The sequence below is a fragment of the Balaenoptera borealis genome, assembly GCF_965194805.1.
Source record: "Balaenoptera borealis genome assembly, chromosome: 11".
Lineage (NCBI taxonomy): Eukaryota > Metazoa > Chordata > Mammalia > Artiodactyla > Balaenopteridae > Balaenoptera > Balaenoptera borealis.
In genome coordinates, this window is record NC_138868.1 from 31,399,321 (window position 1) to 31,423,265 (window position 23,945).

Below are 23,945 nucleotides of genomic sequence, written 5' to 3' on the forward strand. Positions count from 1 at the left end.
AGTTGCTCCGCGGTATGTGGGATCTTCCCGGGCCAGGGATTGAACCCGTGTCCCCTGCATTGGCAGGCGGATTCTTAACCACTGCGCCACCAAGGAAGTCCCTGTTTTTCTATATTTTTGATAAGTACATTCTGAAACATGAAATTCGAGCTTGAGCTTTGAGGGTTTCTTTCTTTCTTTAATATATCATTCTGCCGTACAGTTGTGCTTAGCCAAGGATTCTTGAAGGATTCAGATTTGTACGCATCCCTTTGTTATGAAGGAAGGGAGACAACTGAGTTCCATATGCTGGTCTTGGAAACATTGTTAGATTTTAGGAAAACTTCTAGTGAAATTAAAGAAATAAGGGATGCTGTGTCTTTGGTCATTTTTATAACTCCATTTTTTTTTTTTTTTTTGAACCCTGAGAGATGTGTGACTTGCCTTGACTCATTCCGCTAGAATCCATTATTGAAGGTGGTTGTTTTTTTCTGTCAGGCGTCTAGATGCCAACCATATCACCGCAGTGCCTGAGGACAGTTTTGAGGGGCTCACTCAGTTACGGCATCTGTGGCTGGATGACAACAGTTTGACAGAGGTGCCAGTGCATCCCCTCAGCAATCTGCCGACCCTGCAGGCGCTGACCTTGGCTCTCAACAAAATCTCCAGCATCCCAGATTTTGCATTTACTAACCTGTCCAGCCTGGTGGTTCTGTAAGTATCCACCCCTTTTAATACTATATATTTGTGTTAATTTGGGGGCAACAGCACAGTTCTTGTGACAAATTGTTATGAAAGTACCTCACTGAGTATGTTCTTGGAGAGCTGGTGTTTGGGGGATCTGCCTTTTTTACAAAATTACATGTGCTGACTTTTAAAAATACAAAACAGGATAATTTTTTAAAAAGTAACGTTCGATGATAACAGTTGAATCTCTCAAAAATAAATGGCCATTTGTAGTCAGGAGAAGAAAGTGGGTCATTCAGCAAACACTGGTACAGCTTTTACTTGTATCCCAGCAATGCATTCAGTGTTAAAAGAGGCAGAATCCTTTTGGAGACGCCCATAGAAATGAGTTTCAGTGATCTTTCATGTTTTTACTGTCTATTCAAAGAGTATGTGATTTACTGTTGTTTCAAAAACTTGGACATAATAAAGTGGCATTTCTTGTAAAATCTGTTACCGATTCTCACTGATGTAAGCTGACATTTCCCCCACCTCCCCATAGGAGAACTCATCAAAGTTTCGCTTCATATAATTAAAAGCTCATCAAAACTTTTGTTTGGATATGGGTAAATACTCAAGAATCTTCCATGTGTGCACCCCTTTTCCACTAGAGATATGTTCCTTTTCCACTGGCCTCCTATGTTCAGTGAATCCGAGTCTGTGCAGCGTTTATCAAGAGATATCTACCCAATGCTATTTGTTTTCCATTAGTCAAGTGTTGCAATGTTTAGCTGCACCATTCCTTTAAGCTCTACCAATTTAGACATGTAAAACATTATAATACTTGCTTCTGGGTGAGGCAAAAGTCATTTTGATGCTTTTTTCCATAGGCATCTTCATAACAATAAAATTAAAAGCCTGGGTCAACGCTGTTTCGATGGACTCGATAACCTGGAGACCTTGTAAGTTTATTCGTATTTTGGATGATCACATTTGGGAAGTTGACAGTGCAATTTTGCATTTCATTGCAGAAAAAGGAAAAAAAGTAACGGTCTTAAGTTCAGCTCATTATTAATTTGCTTTAATACATGACTAAAGTCTTGCCTTCAGATAACACAGTCATGAAAACTAATCTAGGTTTCTGGTTAAAAATGGCGCACAAGATTGATATTTCTTACAAAAGGACATGGTAAAACCAGCTCAGTCTGCCAAGCTGTACACCTTTTCAAAAACTTTGGTTTTTGTTAGTATGATAGGCAGTTTTGGAACTTTGAACCTTATAAAATTAATACTGGAAAAGTTGTTTTGTTTCTTTGTTTTCTCCCTCATCTCAGTTGCCTTGCTAATTGTTAACAGTGGGTTTGAATACCATCTCTGCTTTTATATGCTAAATGCGATGAAGATTTCCATTTTGCTTAGGATACTTTTATTGTTGTTTCTATTGTTAAAGTGTTTGAGAATTCTGGCTGTTTCAAAACTGTCCATTGTACCACGATATGAGCAAAAGACATAGTGCAGCTGTGTGTAATCAAGAGTAGGATCTTTGTTTTTGTTGTTTTGGTTTGTACTAGTTGCCTTTATTCAGAGATTTATAATATTTGCCATTGTGGTATAGTAAATGATTCAGAGAATGTCCCAGTTAGATGGGTGAGTAACATCTGATTGGAATGCTTAGGGTTTGTAATATTTTGTTTAATTGAATTTTTGGGTTAACTGTCAGTCAATGAGAAGACTTAAAATCTTTTAGTACTCTATTAATTCACTTTCCTGTTTAAACCACTAAAAGATAGTAAGCATCAGTGGATATTTGAAAGTTGAAGCTCTTGAAGAAGATACTGCCAAACCCAGTTCTTCTAAGTATGTAAATACCAGTGGAACAAAAGACTGGGCGGGTCTTCTGATCCTAAACCTTGTATTATTCCAATATATTATTCTAATTAAAATTAAACCTTTTCTTCCCAGTTAAATTTTTATTTACCATTTTTTTCTATGTAGAAAAGGAAAACAACATTGGTCTCTAAGGTGCTGGCCTTTTGATTTTATTTACTCTCATTCTGAAATCAATCGCTGATCATATGCTAACATTCTCTTTAGGTTAAAAGAAATTAAAGTTTAAATACACTCAGAGGGACTTCCCTGACTGTCCAGTGGTTAAGACTCCGCGCTTCCAGTGCAAGGGATGAGGGTTCGATACCTGGTCGGGGAACTAAGATCCCATGTGCCTTGTGGCATGGCCAAAAAATAAATAAATAAAATACACTCAGAATTAAGACTTTTAAAAGTACAGATCACTATGGCTTTTCTCTCTCCTAATTAATGGAACTTTTTCAACAATTTGTAACCTACTTGAGGACCGTAGTTGTATGAAACCATCCTGGTCCTTCTCCTTATTCATACTTAGGTCATCCTGCTGATGTTAGGGCTGAGGTCAGCTGCCCTCATAACAGAATTTCAGGAAGCCACTCTAAACCTAAAATAGAAACCTCAGTTTCAGGCTATTGTCATTTACAAATGATAGTCAATAAATTCTATTTTATGGAGAACTGCCATTCAGGTGATTTGTTTATTTAATGCACCAGTAATATGTGATTCTGAGAATTCTTTGCGCTTTTAAAGTTGTTGACTTAAAACATCATAGAAGAATTAAGATACTTTTTTCTATTCAGTAATCTAAGAAAAGGTGTAAATTTAATTAAATGGACTGGCAATTTGTTGTCAAAGAAAGATTACCATCCAGAGGATGTGATTTAAAAATAAAAAAAAAAATTGTACCAAAACACCTTATAAATTGTGACCATCCTTCAATGTTCTTACGTATTTTTCCAATTTTTTCTAGGGACTTGAACTATAATAATTTGGGGGAATTTCCTCAGGCTATTAAAGCCCTTCCCAGCCTGAAAGAGCTGTGAGTATTGCTTTGCCCTATCTGTGCCTTAATATCCCTGGAACTCACCACTTAATGTTCCAACAATGAGATTTTAGAACATCTTTGTTCCATTACATGTATCATAATACACACACACACACACACACACACACACACACACACACACACACACACGATCATACAGATTGGATTATATTGGCTAGCACTGACAATTTTGAGCATAGATTACTGTATAGGGCTGGATTCCGGTGAAACAAGCCATAAGGTATGGTCTCTGCTTTGTAGGAGCTGTGGTCTTAGTCCCACTGGGGAGGCTGACCATGTAAGACAGACAGAGAGCAGTTTCTAGGTGGAAATAAGTGCTGAATGAATAGGATAAATAAATCATTCCAGAAAAAGACCTCATTGAGGCTTGGGGTCATTGGAAAAGACATCACCAAAGAGAAGGAATTTGACTGGACTTGAAAGAATGGAAATATTTAGATAAATGAAAGAGATGAGGGAGCATTTTAGATGTTGGATTTGTCAAGGTCAGAGATAAGAATGCACATGGCATAACAGAGATCGTGTGTCATGAATTGATAGCTAATATTCTGAGATGCATTGCTTAAAAACTAAATGCAGGTGACAGTGAGAGAGATTTTGGGGTTAGAATACCTATGATTCTTGCAGTCTAAAGTTCTTTGAGGATGAAGCAAGCTAAATGTATATAAGGGACCTGGCAGTGGTAGTAGGTTAAGCAGTGGGTTTAAAAAGAATTAGGTATGGTCCTGAAAAAGATGAGATGGAATTAAAAATTCAGTTTCCCCACATTTTTGAAATTTTCATGTAGTTGTTATCAGTTATATTTTACATCCTACTGAACAGTAGTAGATATTCAGGTTTTAACTTATTTCACAAGGGGATAAGCATTTCAAAATATTTTTCTTCTATCTTTGTAGGTTATTTCACAGTAATTCTATTTCTGTTATTCCTGATGGAGCATTTGATGGTAATCCACTCTTAAGAACTATGTAAGTAGTTTTGAAATTTTTTTTTAATATGTAATCATGTAAAGCAATGTCTGTACAATGCCAAACATCTGGATAAAGAATGAAAATTCAGGCTGTTAGATATATGAGCTTTGTGAACATAGATTTAGTGTTGGAGTGCTTGTGAACATATGAAAACTTTGCTTTTTTGGCTATTTTTACAGACATTTGTATGATAATCCTCTGTCTTTTGTGGGGAACTCAGCATTTCACAATTTATCTGATCTGCATTCCTTGTAAGTATTATAGAAATTTAAAAACAAACCTGAATATTTACACAGTTGCTTTAATGGAAAACTAGAATTTATCATTGTAGCTCCAGAAAACAGAATCTTTTATTTTATTTTTCTTGGGTGGAAATCCAAAAGACAACTTTGAAAATTTATGATGGCTCTTATTTATGTGAACACTTGGTCAAAATTATCACACTTTCAGGTTCAATCAAGAGATGAAACTAATCTTTTTAGGTATAATGGTACTGTAATTGTAAGCTGTTTAAAAAATAAAATGAAAATATTATCTATGAAAATTTTTTATTTTAAATTACTTTTTATCTCCCAATTTCTTAAAGAGTCATTCGTGGTGCAAGCATGGTACAGCGGTTCCCCAATCTGACTGGAACTGTCCATCTGGAGAGTCTGTAAGTGTGGCCCTTTGAAGAAGGGCTGTGTAAAGATAACACCACACTGGCCTGCTAATAGGTTGCCAGTGCTTTTTGGTGATGATGATGAGTTAATGTTGATTTCTACAATCTTGGTTTGTGAATATCATGCATAGAGATGGGTATGTTGGGTTTGGAGTCAGTCAACTCAGGTAGAGTATATAGCCTAGTATGTGAGAGGTAAGTTCTGAAAAGGTCACTGAAAATAGAAGGCAGTAAGTAAGTACCAAATGAGAAGCAGTGCTTTAGGAGTTCAGAAGTGGAGCAATCGATGTAGACTATCAGAAAAGGCTTTATGGAAGAGGTGAAATGTTTCAAAATTGGATACTGTCAGGTTTCCCAGACCCGGTCTTTTATTTAGAAAGGCAGGATTTAGTAAAACCGGGGATACTGAAAATATACTCAGGTATGGCATACAGATGATCAAATATAGCTAAAATTGCATGTTTATAATCAAATGGGGAATGATGTGGAGAAATCTGGAAAGTTGTTGGGCTTGTAATTTTAAAATGACAAACCTTGAGTATTGAACATTTGGTTATGGTCAAGCTTCTCAGTGGGTGGTCTGTGAATGGGTTGCAGGTGCATCTAAGATCTTGATGACCTCAGCCCTCCAGAAGCCACGTGGGGCCTGACGTGGTTAGGGTCTCTGCCACAAGGAGCCTTACCACAGGGTGCTGCAGAAGTTACAATGTTCATGTATGCCAAGATGTAAGAAAAGTTGGGAAGCATGGAGCTAAGGAGTCTAAACTCAACTCTTAACGGCAGTTTGGAGGTGTTGAAAATGTTGGAGGAGGAGGCGTGAGGAGGGTAAGAAGAGAGAGACCAGAGGTAGAACGGTGAGGAGGCCATGGGAATACTCCACTTGGCTAAATGAACACATTTAACCATGAGAGTTCTGTGTCTTCAATCCATCACTGGAGTTCCTCCGTGTGGCCTGAGATTCCTCTACCCCTGTCTGCATCATTTCACCCTTGATCTGCATAGTAGCAGTAAAAATGGAGAGGGTCAGATGCTGAGACCTACAGAAGAAGAAAGAACAGGAACTGGTGATTGACTGCAGATGGGGAGGTAGAAAGGGAGGGGATTGCTGGGCTGCACCCCTCAGGTCTACAAGACCTGCACTTGTCCAGCTTCAAGACCGAAGAAAGAGCCCAGAGTCAGTAACAGAGACAGCAGTGGTTTAATGGATGGGGGAGCTTACATGTATGAGGCAAGGTCCTGGAGCAACACCCCACTGGCACACGGCAGGCAGGACATGGCGGCAGTCTTCACTCCCGGGAGGGGAAGGGGAGATTGCCAGTTATAGGAATTGACATCAGGTTGGCTCATTAGTTACCAGGGAAACCAGCAGAGGGGCATGCCCCTAACCACCCTTTGATAAGAACTATCACTAGCTGAGGTCTGGGGCAAGGAATGTCAGTCATGTGAGTAGGGTGTAGGTAAAGCAGGCCCTGGTCAGGCAGGGGCTATACAGAGAGCAAGAGAACAGCCATCTTGAGTGGCCTGATCATACAGGGATTAAAAGAAAATTTCAGAACATTGAGTCAGGTTGATTGAAAGAAAAGATAGAAACATGGTTTGGGGGGGCAGGATGCTATCCTGGTTTCAAATGTTTTGGGTGTGAGGGGGTGACAGAACTTGCAGGTGACTGTGGTCAGGCTGTGACTATGGATTCATTTTTTTCTGTTGGTCCACATGAGAACTCAGGCTTGTCACCTGGACAATATTTACTTCTCGTGTCACAAGCTCTTCTGCGTTACTATGAAAATAATATGGGTATCGAGGGTTCATTCTTCTTCCCACGTGCCTTACTTTAGGGAGTAGTTAGGCAGTGGGATACATAGACTCTAGTCCATATGCAAGTATGTGAACATGTATTTTTCTATATGAGAACAGCATTTTGTTTACCATCTCAACTTGAATCATTTCTTAGACCATGTTTTTCCATAGGACCTTGACCGGTACAAAGATAAGCAGCATATCCAGTAATTTGTGCCAAGAACAAAAGATGCTTAGAACTTTGTAAGTTGGATTCTTCTTCCCTTCTCCTGCCTTTCTTTGTTTTATGTACTTCACACATGTTGAGTTTTATTTTTAATGAACTCTTTTCATTAGGTGACATTAAGGTATAATTATTTCTTATTGGTTCCCTTCATGGAAATGAGCAGGAATTTTAGTATCCCCCTGGGTAGGTAATGTTTATCTGTATTTGATTTTACAGCTATGTGTATATCTCACATCTTGTGACTTTACTTTGAACAAAGTAAAACCAAAATAGGCTCTTCCTTGATTTCTTTTTTCATCCTGACTCCTCACCCTTATTCTAGTTGCCCCAGGGGAGTTAGCTCTCTGTAGGCTGCTCTTTCATCCATAACCCAGGTGAGAGCCCCAATCTTTCCTTGGATCAGGAACCAATTAAGCATGGAGCTTTCCAAAATCTCCAAGCTGCCCTGGAAATTAAAAGTAAATAAAGGATGTAAAATTGTCACAAGAACAAACAATTAAGTTACTAAGTTGTTAACAAGTATTCCGTGGCAAGAGATAGTAACAAAATAAATGACTGACTGATCAAGCAAGTAATTAAATGGTGTCATGGGGTATCAAACACAATGATAACATTGAGGAAACACTGCATGGGATTAACAGAGTTAACTAGTCCCAATTTTTTATTTACTATAAATATTTTTAAAAATGTGATTACATATAACACTCCTCTTACAGCTTTTAAATTCAATAACAACATAGAAATTATTTATGGTATAAATGATATTATAAAAATATAAATTAAAAAACTCAACTCTACCATTTGGACATAATTTTTATATATTTTCTGCACTGTATTTTCCATATTTATTGTATATTCTTAATGTTTTAAAATATATTTTATATTGTCTATACCCAACATTATGTACTTGAAGTTTGCCAGTCTTAAGCCTGTTCTGTCACTGAGGTAGGTGCTCTAGAAAGCTTATGAGTCTTAGGTAAAAAAAAAAAAGTTGCTTTTCTTGTTCAGCCGTATCTCTTTATTACAGATCTTAGCACTGCTTTCAATGCTTCTGAGTACAGCTTTCATAATGTAGTATTCTGATAAGATAAAATTAATTTGTTAATTTCCATTATTTTAAGGGACTTATCTTATAACGATATAAAAGACCTTCCCAGCTTTAATGGTTGCCATGCTCTGGAAGAAATGTAAGTTGGTCTTTGACTTACTCTTTTTGCTATGGTCTATGGTTAATTCATTGAGCCTTTCCTATTGTAAATAAATGGCTTTCATATTAAGATCTTAGAAATTCACATTATCAGATGTTCCTATGAATAAATATCCAATGGTACCAAGTGTGTTCATGCGACCAGCATTTATTTGGCACCTGTCAGGCATTCTATGAGATGGTATGGGAGGAGGGCGGTGTATATGAAAAACCAACCAAACAAAAAACTGGTCCAGATGTGGATATCTACAGTGTAGCTATAAAGGACAGCTCTGGTGGGAGTTGACTGAGAGGTCAGGAAAGGGAGGAACTTATACTCCCACGTTTTATCTCCTCCTTCCTCTGACCTTCCTTCTGTGGTACTTGGTATGGTTGCATTGTCTTGGGTCCTTTCTCACTATGTTGTCTTCCTGCTCTCACGCCTGTGTGGAGTTGGTGAAGAATTTAGATAGTGTACCTTAACTCTCAGTGTAATTTTGGATGAAATACCAATTAGTCTAGCCCTTTCATCTTCTAGACGAGGAAACAACAGTTTGTTTTACTTTCAACAAGATCAATTAATGTTACTCATGAATGAATGGTTAAACTTAGAAAAAGTTTAATTAAGAAATGTTATTTTTCAAAATAGAAAATATTTTCTCTCTTTTTTTCTCTCTTTCTTTCATCTTTAATTCTTATTCTTTTTTTAGTTCTTTGCAACGTAATCAGATCCACCAAATAAAGGAAGATACTTTTCAAGGCTTGACATCCCTAAGGATTCTGTAAGTTCCTCTGTGATTTTTTTTTTTTTTTAATTTATTTTTATTTTTATTTTTGGCTGTGTTGGGTCTTCGTTTCTGTGCGAGGGCTTTCTCCAGTTGTGGCGAGCGGGGGCTGCTCTTCATCACGATGCGCGGGCCTTTCACTGTCGCGGCCTCTCTTGTTGCGGAGCACGGGCTCCAGACGCGCAGGCTCAGTAACTGTGGCTCACGGGCCCAGCTGCTTCCCGGCATGTGGGATCTTCCCGGACCAGGGCTCGAACCCGTGTCCCCTGCATTGGCAGGCAGACTCTCAACCACTGCGCCACCAGCGAAGCCCAGTTCCTCTGTGATTATTAAAGACAAATAAAATTTTTGTTAAACTGTAAATTAATGTATCCTTATAATTCCCATGTTAGTAGATATACTTAAATATAGGATTTATTATGCATGAATATTGTTTTTCAAACTTTACCACATGGTACTTCATAAATAATTTCCTTTCAGCATTTTTTCACCTTAGCTAATTTATGAGATTGCCCATTTGTGAGTGAAAAAGTATAATGTGTATAGCTTGAAAAACGCATCTTGTGTGTTTTCAAGTCATAATAATGAAGTTTGTCAGTTCGTTAGGGGCTGGGTGGGCAAACTATAGCCGGTGGGTCAGATCCAGCGTGCCTCCTGTTTCTGTAAATTAAGTTTTATTAGAACACAGCCCTGCCTATTTGTTTAAGAATTGCCTAAAGCTGCTTTCACCATACTAAGGCATAGTCAAATAGTTGCAGTAGAGACTGTGTGACCCCCAGAGGTGAAGGATATTTACTATCTGGCCCTCTACAGAAAAAGTTTGCTGACCCCTGCACTGGGGTACCTATCATGGCAAACACAGCTAATATGCAGTAGAAGCACTCATTTAAAAAGTGATTTGTATTTGAGTGCATATTTGTGCCCGGTATGCTATTAAGCACTTGGGAATACAGAGATGACTAAGACAAACCATGTCACGGCCTTCATGCAATGCACAAGACGCAATACACTAAATAGGGAACAATTTTTTTTTATACAGAAAAGAATTTGAAACATTGACAGTGAAGTGAAATTACATATACTAAAATCATGTTTTCCAGTAGTTCCCCATTAAGAAATTAAACATGCGTCTACTAGAAAAATACTTTATTGGTAGTTGGGTTGCTGGACCTCTCCTTGTTGCTAACAGGCTTCCTGTGGGTCTGGGCAGTAGTGGGGAAGGGGACTGGCTCCCAGCTGCCATCACTTCTAGAGCGCTGATAAGTGACAACAATGAAAAGCTAGCTGGCCTTTTCATGATTTGGAACCAAGTCTGTCGAATTTTCCTGTTATCCAGGAGATGTGTCATGGAATGAATTTAACCTATCTTTAAATTTCCATTAAGGCTCCGTGTAAGTGTGGTTGCAGATTATTTCTCTGTTTTATTAATTCTGTAATATCAGAATTCTTCAGGGTGTGTTCCTGAATATAGTATATGGCTCTGGTGTTGATATGGTTTTTATTTCCTGCTTGGGGAAAGAATGATATCTGAAGCCCTTCTGGAATGCTCTTGTTTGCATATTGATTATTTGTCTTCCCTCACGGCCTTATCACTAACCTTTGAGAAGGCAAATAACCTGAAGCCTGTTTTTATTTTCAGCTTTGTCAGGAGCTGTGCTTTTCCTCACCTAGTTAATAGTACCAGAAGTTATATCATATCATTTATATTTTTGAACTAGTATCAGAATGATAAGGTGGAGAAAATTCACAACTGTTTGAAACAGATGCCAGCTAGAATTACTGCTCCCTGGAACACGTTCCAAGAAATATTTGGCTGTGAAGGGAAGGACTTTAACATAAACATTAAAAATGTTGTTGAACAAGATTAAAGATCTTTGTTATCTTATCAGGGATATTGTGACTACAGCAGATTCTAAAGTGTAGTCTGCATTTGGAATGTATTTTAAAAGAGTAACAATTGATTTTTATAATTGCAGAGATCTGAGTAGAAACCTGATCCATGAAATTCACGACAGAGCTTTTGCCAAGCTTGGGTCAATAACCAACCTGTAAGTTCCATGCAGCAATATCATGAAAGTAGTGACCAGTCTGCAGAAACTTGTGTTTCAGCATTGTCCTACCCAAATCATTTTCTCTTTTTAGTGTTCCCTTGTATAAATGCTAACCTGCTATGATGTAGTGGCAGCTTCTGAAATGGTTTTCGCACACCTAAACTTCCTCTTAGAGCTCTGATACTTGTGATGTTAACGCATGTACAGATTTGTGTCTTAGGAGTTAATTTGAAGTCTTATTCACATTTTAGAGATATAAGTTTCAATGAATTAACTTCATTTCCAACGGAAGGCCTAAATGGACTAAATCAACTGAAACTTGTGGGCAACTTCAAGCTGAAAGAAGCCTTAGCAGCAAAAGACTTTGTTAATCTCAGGTGTGTTTTTGCTTATTTTTCTTTTTTGTGGAAGTTTTGGTAAGGCTCCAGATTATAGAGTGTCCTGGGGTTGTTTTTTTTTTTTTGCTGTGGTTCCCAGATTTTCTGGGAGGCTGTCATTTAAGAGTATTTTCAACCTCAGTCCTCACAAACTTGGAAAAAAATAGAACATGAGCATTAGTCCATAGTTGTTGAGAACATGAATTGCAGACCATGTTGCTGTCAAAGAGATAATCTAGCCCTTCATCAGAATGGTTTTGTATATAGTGGGATTTGTCATTTGCAACAAGATGGCAGAAAGCACATGTGAACCTACAGAAAATTGATACAATGTGATAATACTTCACAGAGACATTAGAGTTAGAGAGGGGACCTCACTAGATATAGTAGAGAGGGGACCTCACTAGATATAGCAGAGAGAGGGTTTGGGAATATTATTATGGGAGAAGCGAATAAATATTTTCATTATACTTATATGAACAAAGTGAATTCATTTAATGTTGTAAAGTCACAAATGACCTGGGACATTAATTTTAAATGAAACTACCAGTTTCATATGATAAATTGGGTGTGGTTAATTCATTTATAAAAGGAGTCTGATAAGATTTCACTTTAAATTGCAGTATTGCTATTAAATTTTAAAGATGGCTTGATTCAAATTGTTTTTAAAAGCATACCTTATATAAATGGAGAAACTCATGGTGTCATCTGATACCAGAGCTTTTTAACAGATGAGGAAACTAAGTCCAGAGAGGATAATGACCAGCTTAAAGTATTTACTTTTTACAGAACAAAAGCATGTCTGTGAAGTTGGTATTTCAGTATAGATTTTGCCATTTTTTCCAGGTCTTTATCTGTACCATATGCTTATCAGTGCTGTGCATTTTGGGGTTGTGACTCTTATGCACATTCAAACACAGAAGATAACAGCCTCCAAGATCACAGTGTGGCAAAGGATAAAGGCAAGTGCATGAACTTTTGAAAATAGAACACAGCATTAATCAAAGTCTCTGTTATTGTAATCAGTTTGCAAAGGATCAATGTGAAATCTGTGGAGAAAAACGGCTTTTGTGTACTGTGTTCCTGACATCTTTAATATGTTATTAAGCCTGGTGCAAGCTGAACTTACATCATGTACAAGAGAGAAGACTGCAGGAAAAGATGGGTCTTTTGAACTGCCTGAACCTTGAATTAAACAGTTTGTGTTATATATTCAGGTCCCACTGACCTAGCAGTTGTCACCAGCAGTGCTGAAAATGAGGAGCACAGTCAAATCATTATCCACTGTACACCCTCGACAGGTAAGCCCAACACATTGGACTGCAGTTTCTCGCTTTAAACAAACATTAGGCAAATATACCTAAAACTTCCAGGGAGAGATGTGATTTCTGTAACAGGAGTGCAACTCGATGGTTTCTTAAGGCCTGACTCAACGTGTGGTCTGTATACAAGGAGCTTAGGCATCTCTTGCAGAATCTCAGGCCCAGACCCACTGACTCAGAATCTTTGTGTTAACAAGCTCCCCAGACGAGAGTTAGGCACGTTAAGGATGGGGAGGCTCTTTCTTCATGCAACTTTTACCCTAGGTCTAGTTCTAGAGGTTACTGTTCTGTAAGGATTTTTAGTGTTACCCTTTTTTTTTTAATGAAACCTTGCCATTACTTTTAAAAAAATTATTTATTTATTGGGCTTCCCTGGTGGCGCAGTGGTTGAGAATCTGCGTGCCAATGCAGGGGACACGGGTTCGAGCCCTGGTCTGGGAAGATCCCACATGCCGCGGAGCAACTAGGCCCGTGAGCCACAACTACTGAGCCTGCGCGTCTGGAGCCTGTGCTCCCAACAAGAGAGGCCGCGATAGTGAGAGGCCTGCGCACCGCGATGAAGAGTGGCCCCCGCTCGTCACAACTAGAGAAAGCCCGCGCACAGCAACGAAGACCCAACGCAGCCATAAATAAATAAATAAATTTATTTATTTATTTATGGCTGCGTTGGGTCTTCGTTGCTGTGCGCGGGCTTTCTCTAGTTGTGACGAGCGGGTTGCCATTTTTCTTTCTGTTTTATTTTGTTGAACTTCAGTAGACTTGGGAAAGTTATTAAATTGACACCACATATTTGGTCAGGCCTGTATTCTGCCTAATCTATCAGAGAAGATGGATTTAGAGTTTTACTGTTAAAGAAAAATTTACATAATGGCTAAATTGTGTACTATGAAGTAGATTCCTCTTTAATATGGTCACACAGGATGATCTGGACATTAATTTTATAACTCAGAATCATAAATATTATGGATTCTTTAATGATTACTACTGAATTGTGAGCTTCTTCAGAGGCTGTGTATGTGTTCTTTTAATACTTAGCACAGTGCCTGGTGCAGAGAATAATCTTAAAGTGATCAGCTGAGTGAATGGGATTAACAAGAATCATTTATGTCTATGCAGTTCTTTAGTTTCTGTATTGATTGGTAGGAGTTAAGGGGTCACTTGCCCTGCTGGGGTTCTTGTGTTGGAGAATGTACATAAGGAAGGGAACGTCTTTTTTTTTTTTTTTTAATTTTTATTTATTTATTTATTTATTTATTTATTTATTTATTTATTTATTTATGGCTGTGTTGGATCTTCGTTTCTGTGTGAGGGCTTTCTCCAGTTGTGGCAAGCGGGGGCCACTCTTCATCGCGGTGCGCAGGCCTCTCACTATCGCGGCCTCTCTTGTTGCGGAGCACAGGCTCCAGATGCGCAGGCTCAGCAATTGTGGCTCACGGGCCCATTTGCTCCGCGTCATGCGGGATCCTCCCGGACCAGGGCTCGAACCCGTGTCCCCTGCATTGGCAGGCAGACTCTCAACCACTGCGCCACCAGGGAAGCCCGGAATGTCTTTATTAAAGGGGAGTCTAAACTTGAATATGCAGAGATTCCATTTCTTCCACACTGAATTTACACCTTGGGGGTCAACCAGGAGGAGAGTTGGTCTGAGCTCATCTCCCCAGGTGGCAATAGGAGTGAAGTGCAGGTCTGCTTCCTCCACTCCGCTCACTTGTAGTATGTAGTAGCACAGAGACAGCCATGTGCTGACACAGAAGCAGGAAGTGGAGGAGAGCAGGAACCTTCTTTTAAAACTGGAGGAAGCAGCAGGTTTCCAAAGACAGACTGGGTGGAGCCGGCTTCCCAGGCTTTTGAGGGAAAGTAATTCCACCCACTAATCAGGCACTTTCCAAAGGGTGTCCTGTTCTCCCAGGTCGGATTAGCTACTCCTAGTTCCTTGTAGAAGGAGGAGTTCAGATACAGAGATAAAGGTGAAAGGTTCCTCTTAACACTTCCCTGATGGGGGAATAAAAAAATTAATTAGAAAAAAATTTTTTTTTTAAGTTTCTTGAGTCAGATCGATACAAATGGTGCAGAGCTGGCTTGTTCGGTCTGTGAATATCTCAATGATTAAGTTGCTTTCTGGGATGTATCAAACTTCAGGACAATCCAGAAACATAAATTAGAACGTGTCTTTTGGGCAATTGCAGTACATAGTTTTCTTATGCTCTGTAGACAAAATTTTGTTTTTCTTCACTACACTTTTATTTTTTTTAATATTATTATTATTTTTTTAACATCTGTATTGGAGTATAATTGCTTTACAATGGTGTGTTAGTTTCTGCTGTATAACAAAGTGAATCAGCTATACATATACATATATCCCCCATATCTCCTCCCTCTTGCATCTCCCTCACACCCTCCCTATCACAGCCCACTAGGTGGTCACAAAGCACTGAGCTGATCTCCCTGTTTTCACTAACTTTTAAATAAAACAGTTGTCATTTGGGACATAACTAGCATGCCAGTCAGTTGCTAGAACGTACAACTCAGCTACTAAATTAGTTCTTGCAATCCTAGTTTGTTATGCAGGGTTTTATTGGACATAGTTTTACATTACTAGTTAACATTGGTGTGATTTGGCTCTCATACTGTCTGAATGACCTCTGTCAAGTCAACCAAACACTTTGAAATCTCAGTTTCTCTGGATGAAAAATGGGGATAATTATACCTATCTTAACCTGCTTCATCAGATTGCTTTTGAAAGCTATAAGAAATGTGTAAAAAATATATGTATTATACATACATATAATATATAATTAGTATAAAGTATATTAGGAACTAGGAAGGAAGAAGAAAAGGACCTGACATTTACTGAAGTCCAACTATGTACCCAGTAGCCCGCTTAAGTACCTTGTGTATGCAATTTTACTTAAGCTACACAACGCTGTGAAATAGGTGTTATTATCCACAAGTGAGAAAATGAAATTCTTAGAGGTTTAAGTTGCCCTCTCAAGTAAGAGCAGCAAGTTATGAACCCTAAACTCAAACTCTAGTATATCTGATTGCGAGCCCTCAGTTTATGAAGTACCTTTCAGGTACTAGACACTGTGCTATGTATATTAACTTAGGTATAAGAAAAAGTGAAAATTTTCTTTTAAATATCATTGTATGGTTTGCCAAATAGTTAATAAAAGAAATGAAATAAATATATATTAAAATAACATGTTAAAATAAATTTTTAAATAGCCCAGTCCAATGACTAAAATATCTAAGAAATGGTAATCTTTTCAATTTGGATCAGTTCAATTTGGTAGTAGATTATTCTAGTTTCTCTCTCAAGCCATATCATATGGAATATGGTCTTTTATAAACTGTCTTTTCTCTCTTTCATTTTAGGTGCTTTTAAGCCCTGTGAACATTTACTGGGAAGTTGGATGATCCGTCTTACTGTGTGGTTCATTTTCTTGGTTGCATTGTTTTTCAACCTGCTTGTCATTTTAACAACATTTGCATCTTGTACATCACTGCCTTCCTCCAAATTGTTCATAGGCTTGATTTCTGTATCTAACTTATTCATGGGAGCCTATACCGGCATCTTAACTTTTCTGGATGCTGTGTCCTGGGGCCGATTTGCCGAGTTTGGCATTTGGTGGGAGATTGGCAGTGGCTGCAAAATAGCTGGGTTTCTTGCCGTTTTCTCCTCAGAAAGTGCCATATTTTTATTAATGTTAGCAGCCGTCGAAAGAAGCTTATCTGCAAAAGATATAATGAAAAATGGGAAAAGCAATCATCTCAGACAGTTCCGGATTGCTGCCCTTTTTGCTCTTCTGGGTGCTGCAGTAGCAGGCTGTTTTCCCCTTTTCCACAGAGGGGAATATTCTGCATCACCTCTGTGCTTGCCATTTCCCACAGGAGAGACCCCATCATTGGGATTTACCGTAACCTTAGTGCTGTTAAACTCACTAGCATTTTTATTAATGGCCATCATCTACACTAAACTCTACTGCAACTTGGAAAAAGAAGACCTTTCAGAGAACTCCCATTCTAGCATGATTAAGCATGTTGCTTGGCTCATTTTCACCAACTGCATCTTTTTCTGCCCCGTAGCATTTTTCTCGTTTGCGCCATTGATCACTGCCATCTCTATCAGCCCCGAAATAATGAAGTCTGTTACTCTGATATTTTTCCCATTGCCTGCTTGCCTGAATCCAGTCCTGTATGTCTTCTTCAACCCAAAGTTTAAAGAAGACTGGAAGTTACTGAAGCGACATATTACCAAGAAAAGCGGATCCGTGTCGGTTTCCATCAGCAGCCAAGCTGGTTGTGCGGAACAGGATTTCTACTACGACTGCGGCATGTACTCACACTTGCAGGGTAACCTGACTGTGTGTGACTGCTGTGAATCCTTTCTGTTGACAAAGCCAGTGTCCTGCAAACACTTAATAAAATCACACAGCTGTCCTGCCTTGGCAGTGGGTTCTTGCCAAAGACCGGACGGCTATTGGTCCGACTGTGGCACGCAGTCTGCCCACTCTGATTACGCAGATGAAGAAGATTCCTTTGTCTCGGACAGTTCTGACCAGGTGCAGGCCTGTGGACGAGCCTGCTTCTATCAGAGTCGAGGATTCCCTTTGGTGCGCTATGCTTACAATCTCCCAAGAGTTAAAGACTGAATCAGTGTGTTTGTGACTGTTTCCCCCATCAACCCAAATCACAGTGTTTATAGAATGAATCCTAGTCTGATCTCTCATCTGGGAAGCACTTCTGTGATCACTGCCTGGTGTCACTTAGAAGAAGGAGAAAGGCGGCAGTTTATTTCTTAAACCAGACCTTTGCAAGGAACAAGTGCCTAAACTATCAATGGATGAAAAAATGCAGTGTCCAAGCAATGTGTAGTCTATTTGAAACAAATGTATAACTTGAAAAAGATTCTATGTATGTCATAGCAATATAGCGTTAGGTTTTTCTGATCCATAAGAAGCAAATTTATACCTATTTCTGAATTAAGCACAAGATAAAGAACAGCTGTTAATATTTTTTTAAGAATATTTTAAATGGTGATTTTGTATAACCGAAGAAAAAGTCTTGCTAATTTTACCTAATGTTTCATCATTAATCTCAGGACAACTTACTGCAGGGCCAAAAAAAGGGATTGTTTCCCAGATAGGACTATGAGGGTGCATGTAGGCCTCATCGTCTTGCATTTTCTAATCTATCTCTGACATAATAGAATCATCGATTTTGTTTAAGAGTTTTAAATCTAAAACCTGAAGATGTTTTTAAAACAATATTAACACCTGTTAGATTTTAAAAGAATAACCAAACACATTTGTTTTCAGTCATTATACACTGCTTTGTTTCGATCACAGTAATTTTTTCTTCAGTGTTTTGTGATCACACTATTAGGAAAAAGTAAAGGGCTCATTGCTGTGTGAATCAGGAGATTTGGCTAAACTACGTACGTGGGACTTTAATAGTATCTGAGCGATTCGATGGCTCCGTGTAATGTTCTCACTGATAAAACACATCCTAATATCCTTGGAGCTATCAGTATTTTCCAGTTTTGTTGGTATGTGATCTACCTGTAGTTTAAATTATACAGAAAGTAAATTGTGGCAATGATTTCATTTAGTTGGAAGAAATTGGAAGTAATTATGACACAAAGCACTTACATTTACTTCTTAGTGAGCTGGATTCTCCTGAACCTATACTATTACATGGAAGCTGCCATACATTTTCCCCCTTACTTTGATTTACAAGAGCCTGTGCAACAGCTCAGAAACTGTGTTCTTGTGAGACAAGCCAAATATGTCACTAAGGAAAAAAAAAAAAAAGGCATAAAGCTTAGGCCTGTGTCTTTAAAAATCAAAAATTTTACTTGATTCTCACCTATGGACTTTTGACATGTTCACTATGTGGAGTCTTAAAGTTATAAATGTTCAATATGTTCTTTGAACAATATGCTAAATCAGTAGCAAACCCACTGCCATATTAGTTGTTCAGGAGATACTAAAAAACATTAAGCTAGATTGCAGTTTAAAAATTAAACTGTATATAATGTGCATATAATGAATTTTTATCTTATGTAAATTATTTTTAGAACACAAGTTGGGAAATGTGGCTTCTGTTCATTTCGTTTAATTAAAGCTACCTCCTACACTATAGTGGCTGCCAGTAGCAGAATGTTAAATTGTGGTTTATATACTTTTTGCATTGTAAATAGTCTTGGTTGTATATTGTCAGTGTAATAAAAACAGAATCTTTGTATATCAAAATCATGTAGTTTGTATAAAATGTGGGAGGGATTTATTTACAGTGTGTTGTAATTTTGTAAGGCCAACTATTCACAAGTTTTTAAAATTGCTATCATGTTTGTATATTTACACATTCGATAAATATTAAATCATAACTTGGTAAAAAAGTCTAGCTAAAAGTTTTTTTTTTTCAAAAGTCATGTTACTGAATACTTTCAGTGCATTCCTTTAAAAAATAGAATAGCAGATATCTAAAATATGTGGTAAACTGTGCTATACATATGGTAGGAAATACAATATTGTATGCAGTGTGTTGAATTATTAAAGTTTCTGGAAAGCAATCTATTTTGCCTTAATTTATACTAGGTATATTAATGAATTTGCTTAGTGTTAAACTAAGCAAATTGAAGTAAAATATTTTTAAGAGTATTAGAAGAAATGTTGAGAGGACACTTTGCTGAAATTTAGAAGTGAGGTTTTATTCTATCTTAAGTCTGAACCATACTCATGGAAAACAAACTGTGAAATTTAAGAGGATACCATCAATTGGATCTTATTTAAAAGCAAATTATTTAAAAAACTGCATGATTCCAGATATAGTCAATTGCTCAAATGCAGTAGTCCTCCCTTTCTTCCCTTATCTGAGGTTTCACTTTCCATAGTTTTAGTTGCCTGTAGTCAACCGCAGTCCAAGAATATTAAATGAAAAATTCTAGAAATAAAAAATTCATAAGTTTTAAATTGCACACCCTTCTGAATAGTGTGATGAAATCTTGCGCTGTTCTACTCTGAAACGAATCATCCCTTTGTGCAGTGTATCCTGCCTGTTAGTCACTTAGGAGCTGTCTCTGATTATCTCAGTGCTTGTGTTCAAGTAACCCTTATTTTACTTAATAATGGCCCCAAAGCATGAGAATAGTGATGCTGGCAATTCAGATATTCTCTTACTGTGCCTAATTTCTAAATTAAACTGTATGGGAAAGAAAACATAGTATACATAGGGTTTGGTACTATCTACAGTTTCAGGCGTCCACTGGGGGTCTTGGGACACATCCCCTGTAGATAAGAAGGGTCTATTGTGCTTAGAAATAATTCAGTATTCACAGTCATCAAGCCCTCATTTTACAGATGGGAAAATAGAGGGCCTAATGAAATTTAAGTGAATACCTGACACATACAGCAAATTAGAACCCAAACCAGCACCCAGTTCCCCTTAATTTGAGATGTTTTTTGTTTTTGTTTGTTTTAAACTTCAGTATATGTTTGGAATTCCCATAACCAAAAGTAGAATACTATGATTGCCCCTTCTCCCATGCCCTAGGCCCTCACTGCCCATACCCAACATCCAGCTTTGGCAGCTGTCAACAGCACATGGTAAATCTTGTTTCCCCTTCATCCCATTCACTCACCTTCTCTAATCCCTCTGCTCCCTGCATTATTTTGAAGCAAACCTAAAACAAATTGTTTCATCTGAAAATATTTCAATATGTCCAGGGATACATTTTTTAAAATTGGGTAATATATTGCCATAGGACTCACTGATAATGATGTTATTTTTGAAACAAAGAGATTTTCAAGCAAGGGTCACTCTTCACTTACACAAGTTTACAAAGCCAGCAAAAAATAGGAATTATCTCAAATATAGCATGAAAGTGAAAATAAATGAGTAGTAAGAAGTTAGTAAGTTAATACCCTGAAACTTAAGGGGAGAGGCCCTCTTTTGAGCTTATTTATACATTTTATATAATGCAACCAAACTTGATGATGGTTTCTGTCCCAGTAATGAAAAGGCGCTGTAAGAAAGGAGACCACAGGACTTGATTATGTTCAAGTACCGGCACCAGCACCAGCACCAGCACCAGCGGCTCTTAGCCTCTTAGCTCCAGGATTGTTACAGCATAATGCAGTAGTTGGTCATGATGATGATTCTGAGGCGTCAAGGGCATAATTTGTTTAAAACATTTTAGATCCCATAGCAAGAGGTTACAGTGGGAAAGTTTTGGAGTTTGAATGATACAAGTTACCATTTACCATTTTCTCTTGTCTGGTCCTGTGCTAGAAGCTTTGAGAATTAATAAAATATGACTGGGAGATAGATTATTTCCCTATTTTACAGAGGAGTAAGTCAGAACTTGGACAGGCCAAACAGCTTGTTTAGGGAAAACTAGCAAATTAAGAGGAAAACCATGGATTCAAATACAGGTCCCTTACATACTAAAACTTGGGGGGTTTTTTTCCCCTACTATGCTTCAGTAATGTGGGGTGATGTTTGTTGGGAATAGCTTCTCAAGTTTACCCCCTTATGAAGCCCTAAAGTGGCCCAGGGTGATGCTGTTGTTATTGATTTGAGAGATGCTCTCCTAAAAGGTTTTAACCAGATACACCAATATTGAGTAATTGGGATAGAGAATGAAAACTCAAGCCATTTTATTCCTCCATCAATTCTATCACTCATTTAAATTGCTCTAGTTTTCTTCCATTTTCATTGTTTTTACTGAAAATTTTAACAAAATTTACATTCCATTTAAATAGTTTTAACCATGTCATATTTTATTAACCATAGCTTCTGTCTTCTGGATTGCCCTTGATTACTATTATTTCTATTGTATCTGATTCTTTGGTGTCAAATTTTGCAGATCTGAATTTCATCTAAGATTTCATATCACTCTTTGGTCAATGACAAATCCTGTGTGCTGTTTTAGCCATTGTCAGTTTTCATTGTGTGATATTTCTACAGCAATATGCATTATGAGCTGGATAAAGCCCATTTATTTAGAAGTGTACACAGTTTTGTCAGCATGCAGGAAGGAACCAGCTTTTTCGTACCTATCACCTCTTCCTTACTACCTTCATCCCCATCCCCAATCCCTGAGAAGAGTGCTCCTTCCGAAGTCCCACAAAATTTTTTCATTCCTCACAAAATGCATATAACGGAATATTTTAACGGTATGACTCTTCACCACAAAAGAATGAGGAGCTTGTAACGGCAAGGCTTGTATTTTATATATCTCCAGTGCTTAGCACAGACCGTAGTACACTAGAGCCTTCAGAAAGGCCCCGATATTCACATGCACTAAACAAACGAGTTCCTGTAAGATGCTAGGCAGACGAAGGGCTACCAAAAACAATGAAAGATTGTACCAAAAGTGCATTCTTAGATACACCTGTAAACTTGGATAAAGTTTGCCCCCCACACCCTAAAATACAGCCGTGTGTGGCCGTGTGCTGAGAGAAATCACGGCTGATCCTTGTAACCCTGACCTTGCAATGATACGGGGTTAGTTTTGGCTTCTGCTTTTTCCCCCCAAAAGAATCTGCCTTACTCAGTGATAGCACATTTCCTGTACCAAATGAACCAGAGCAAACAAGGGACGGGCCCTCCAAGCTGTCAGCCGGGAGCGGGACCTTATCCGTGAGCGGAGCGCGGGGTTAAGTCAGAAGAAGCAGCGCAGGTCCAGGCAGGGGAGGAAGGAGGGCGGCCAAGAGACTGCAGAGCGCAGGAAGCCGCCGTCCACAGAGCTGGACAAAGCCCAGGCGGCCTCTACGCGTCGCCATGGCAACGCGAAGTCAGCGCCCGCCCGGATTGGCCACGCCGCCGCGCGCGGGGCCTGCTGGGAGAGCACGTCCCCGCCGCCGCCGCCTTGCCGGTTTGAACTTGGCGGGCTCCATGTGGGCTGTGGGGCGGTGGGGGCCCCTTCCCGACTCCCGGTTCTTGGCCGACTGCAGGTCCAGGCCTCGGCCCTCCTCGGGCTCCTTCTCCGTCCTCATGGCGGGCGCCCGGGGGCAGGGGCTAGAGGCGGTAGAGGTGCGCTCGCTGTCGCCGCCGCTGAGCTGCGGCTGTTCCACCATGTCGCTGTTGTCTCCCCTCGGCCACCAGAGCTTCCCGTTTGACGACGACGACGGTGACGGGGAGGAGGAGGTAGATGTGGACGAAGATGCTCATGACTCAGAGGCCAAGGTGGAGAGCCTGAGAGGAATGGAGTTACAGGGGTGCTCCAGGTAAACCCGAGGCCGCCGGCCGATTCAGCCCCTCTCAAGATTCCTTAGACCCTTCTAAGTACTTTCTTCTGGCGGCCAAACACCCTCTTGTCTTCCCGCTCAAAGGCTGCACGGGCACCTGCATCTACAGGTGCTGCTCCTTTTGGCACATAGAGTCTGGGCCGGTTCTTACACGTGACCACAGATTTATCATCGTTCTTAATCCTTTTTCCTGAGAATGTGATGATTCCTACAGTCTCGCTCCCCAGAGAAACGCACCTAGTCTTAAACATAAAATCTTGCTACAATTTCAGGAGTTTTATGAAAACTCAGAAAACAGACTGGGGACACTAGAACTCTTGTCCAAACCCTTAACACCAAAATGTGGTTTACTGCACCTTAGTGATACCTGGAGCTATTTTGAAAAAAATCTGATTGTCAGTGAAGTATGTTTTAGTAAGCAGTATACTTTTTACGTCATAGATTAAGAGCTGAAGGTTGGAGGCTAGCAATGTCAACTTCAGCATCCAGAGACAATGTTGGGTCTGCTCTGAGCACTTAACAGTAGAAAAGAAGTCATTGAATCAGAGAATGTTAGAATCAAAGGGATTATTAAAGCCACCTTAATTTATTTATTTTTGCAGTTCATTAGGCAAACATTTAGTTTGTGCCATATGGGGCCCATAAACAAGATAGGCATTGTCTCTACTCTCATGGAATTAAAGCCTACATCCAGCCACTCATTTTACAGGTAACAAAACTGGCTCAGAATACAAATGAA

At 39.0% G+C, this 23,945-nt stretch overlaps 2 protein-coding genes across 6 annotated transcripts in view; both read left to right on the forward strand.

Annotated features, from left to right (window-relative positions):
• LGR4 (leucine rich repeat containing G protein-coupled receptor 4) overlaps positions 1–19,932 on the forward strand; it is a 97,262-nt gene extending 77,330 nt beyond the window's left edge. The window contains exons 5-18 of one of the 3 annotated variants that reach the window (XM_082342420.1): positions 478–693; positions 1,536–1,607; positions 3,482–3,550; positions 4,474–4,545; positions 4,728–4,799; positions 5,135–5,203; positions 7,178–7,249; positions 8,354–8,419; positions 9,129–9,200; positions 11,180–11,251; positions 11,506–11,631; positions 12,478–12,593; positions 12,849–12,932; positions 16,329–19,932. In XM_082342420.1, coding sequence (XP_082198546.1) covers positions 478–693; positions 1,536–1,607; positions 3,482–3,550; positions 4,474–4,545; positions 4,728–4,799; positions 5,135–5,203; positions 7,178–7,249; positions 8,354–8,419; positions 9,129–9,200; positions 11,180–11,251; positions 11,506–11,631; positions 12,478–12,593; positions 12,849–12,932; positions 16,329–17,605 — 2,455 coding nt within the window. In that variant the 3' untranslated portion in view covers positions 17,606–19,932. The remainder of the gene's footprint in view (positions 1–477; positions 694–1,535; positions 1,608–3,481; positions 3,551–4,473; positions 4,546–4,727; positions 4,800–5,134; positions 5,204–7,177; positions 7,250–8,353; positions 8,420–9,128; positions 9,201–11,179; positions 11,252–11,505; positions 11,632–12,477; positions 12,594–12,848; positions 12,933–16,328) is intronic. The other 2 variants (XM_082342422.1, XM_082342421.1) reach the window with 2 other exon arrangements.
• Positions 19,933–22,771: 2,839 nt separating this feature from the next.
• CCDC34 (coiled-coil domain containing 34) overlaps positions 22,772–23,945 on the forward strand; it is a 37,295-nt gene continuing 36,121 nt past the window's right edge. Inside the window, exon 1 of one of the 3 annotated variants that reach the window (XM_082342485.1) lies at positions 22,772–23,185. In XM_082342485.1, coding sequence (XP_082198611.1) covers positions 22,854–23,185 — 332 coding nt within the window. In that variant the 5' untranslated portion in view covers positions 22,772–22,853. The remainder of the gene's footprint in view (positions 23,186–23,945) is intronic. The other 2 variants (XM_082342484.1, XM_082342483.1) reach the window with 2 other exon arrangements.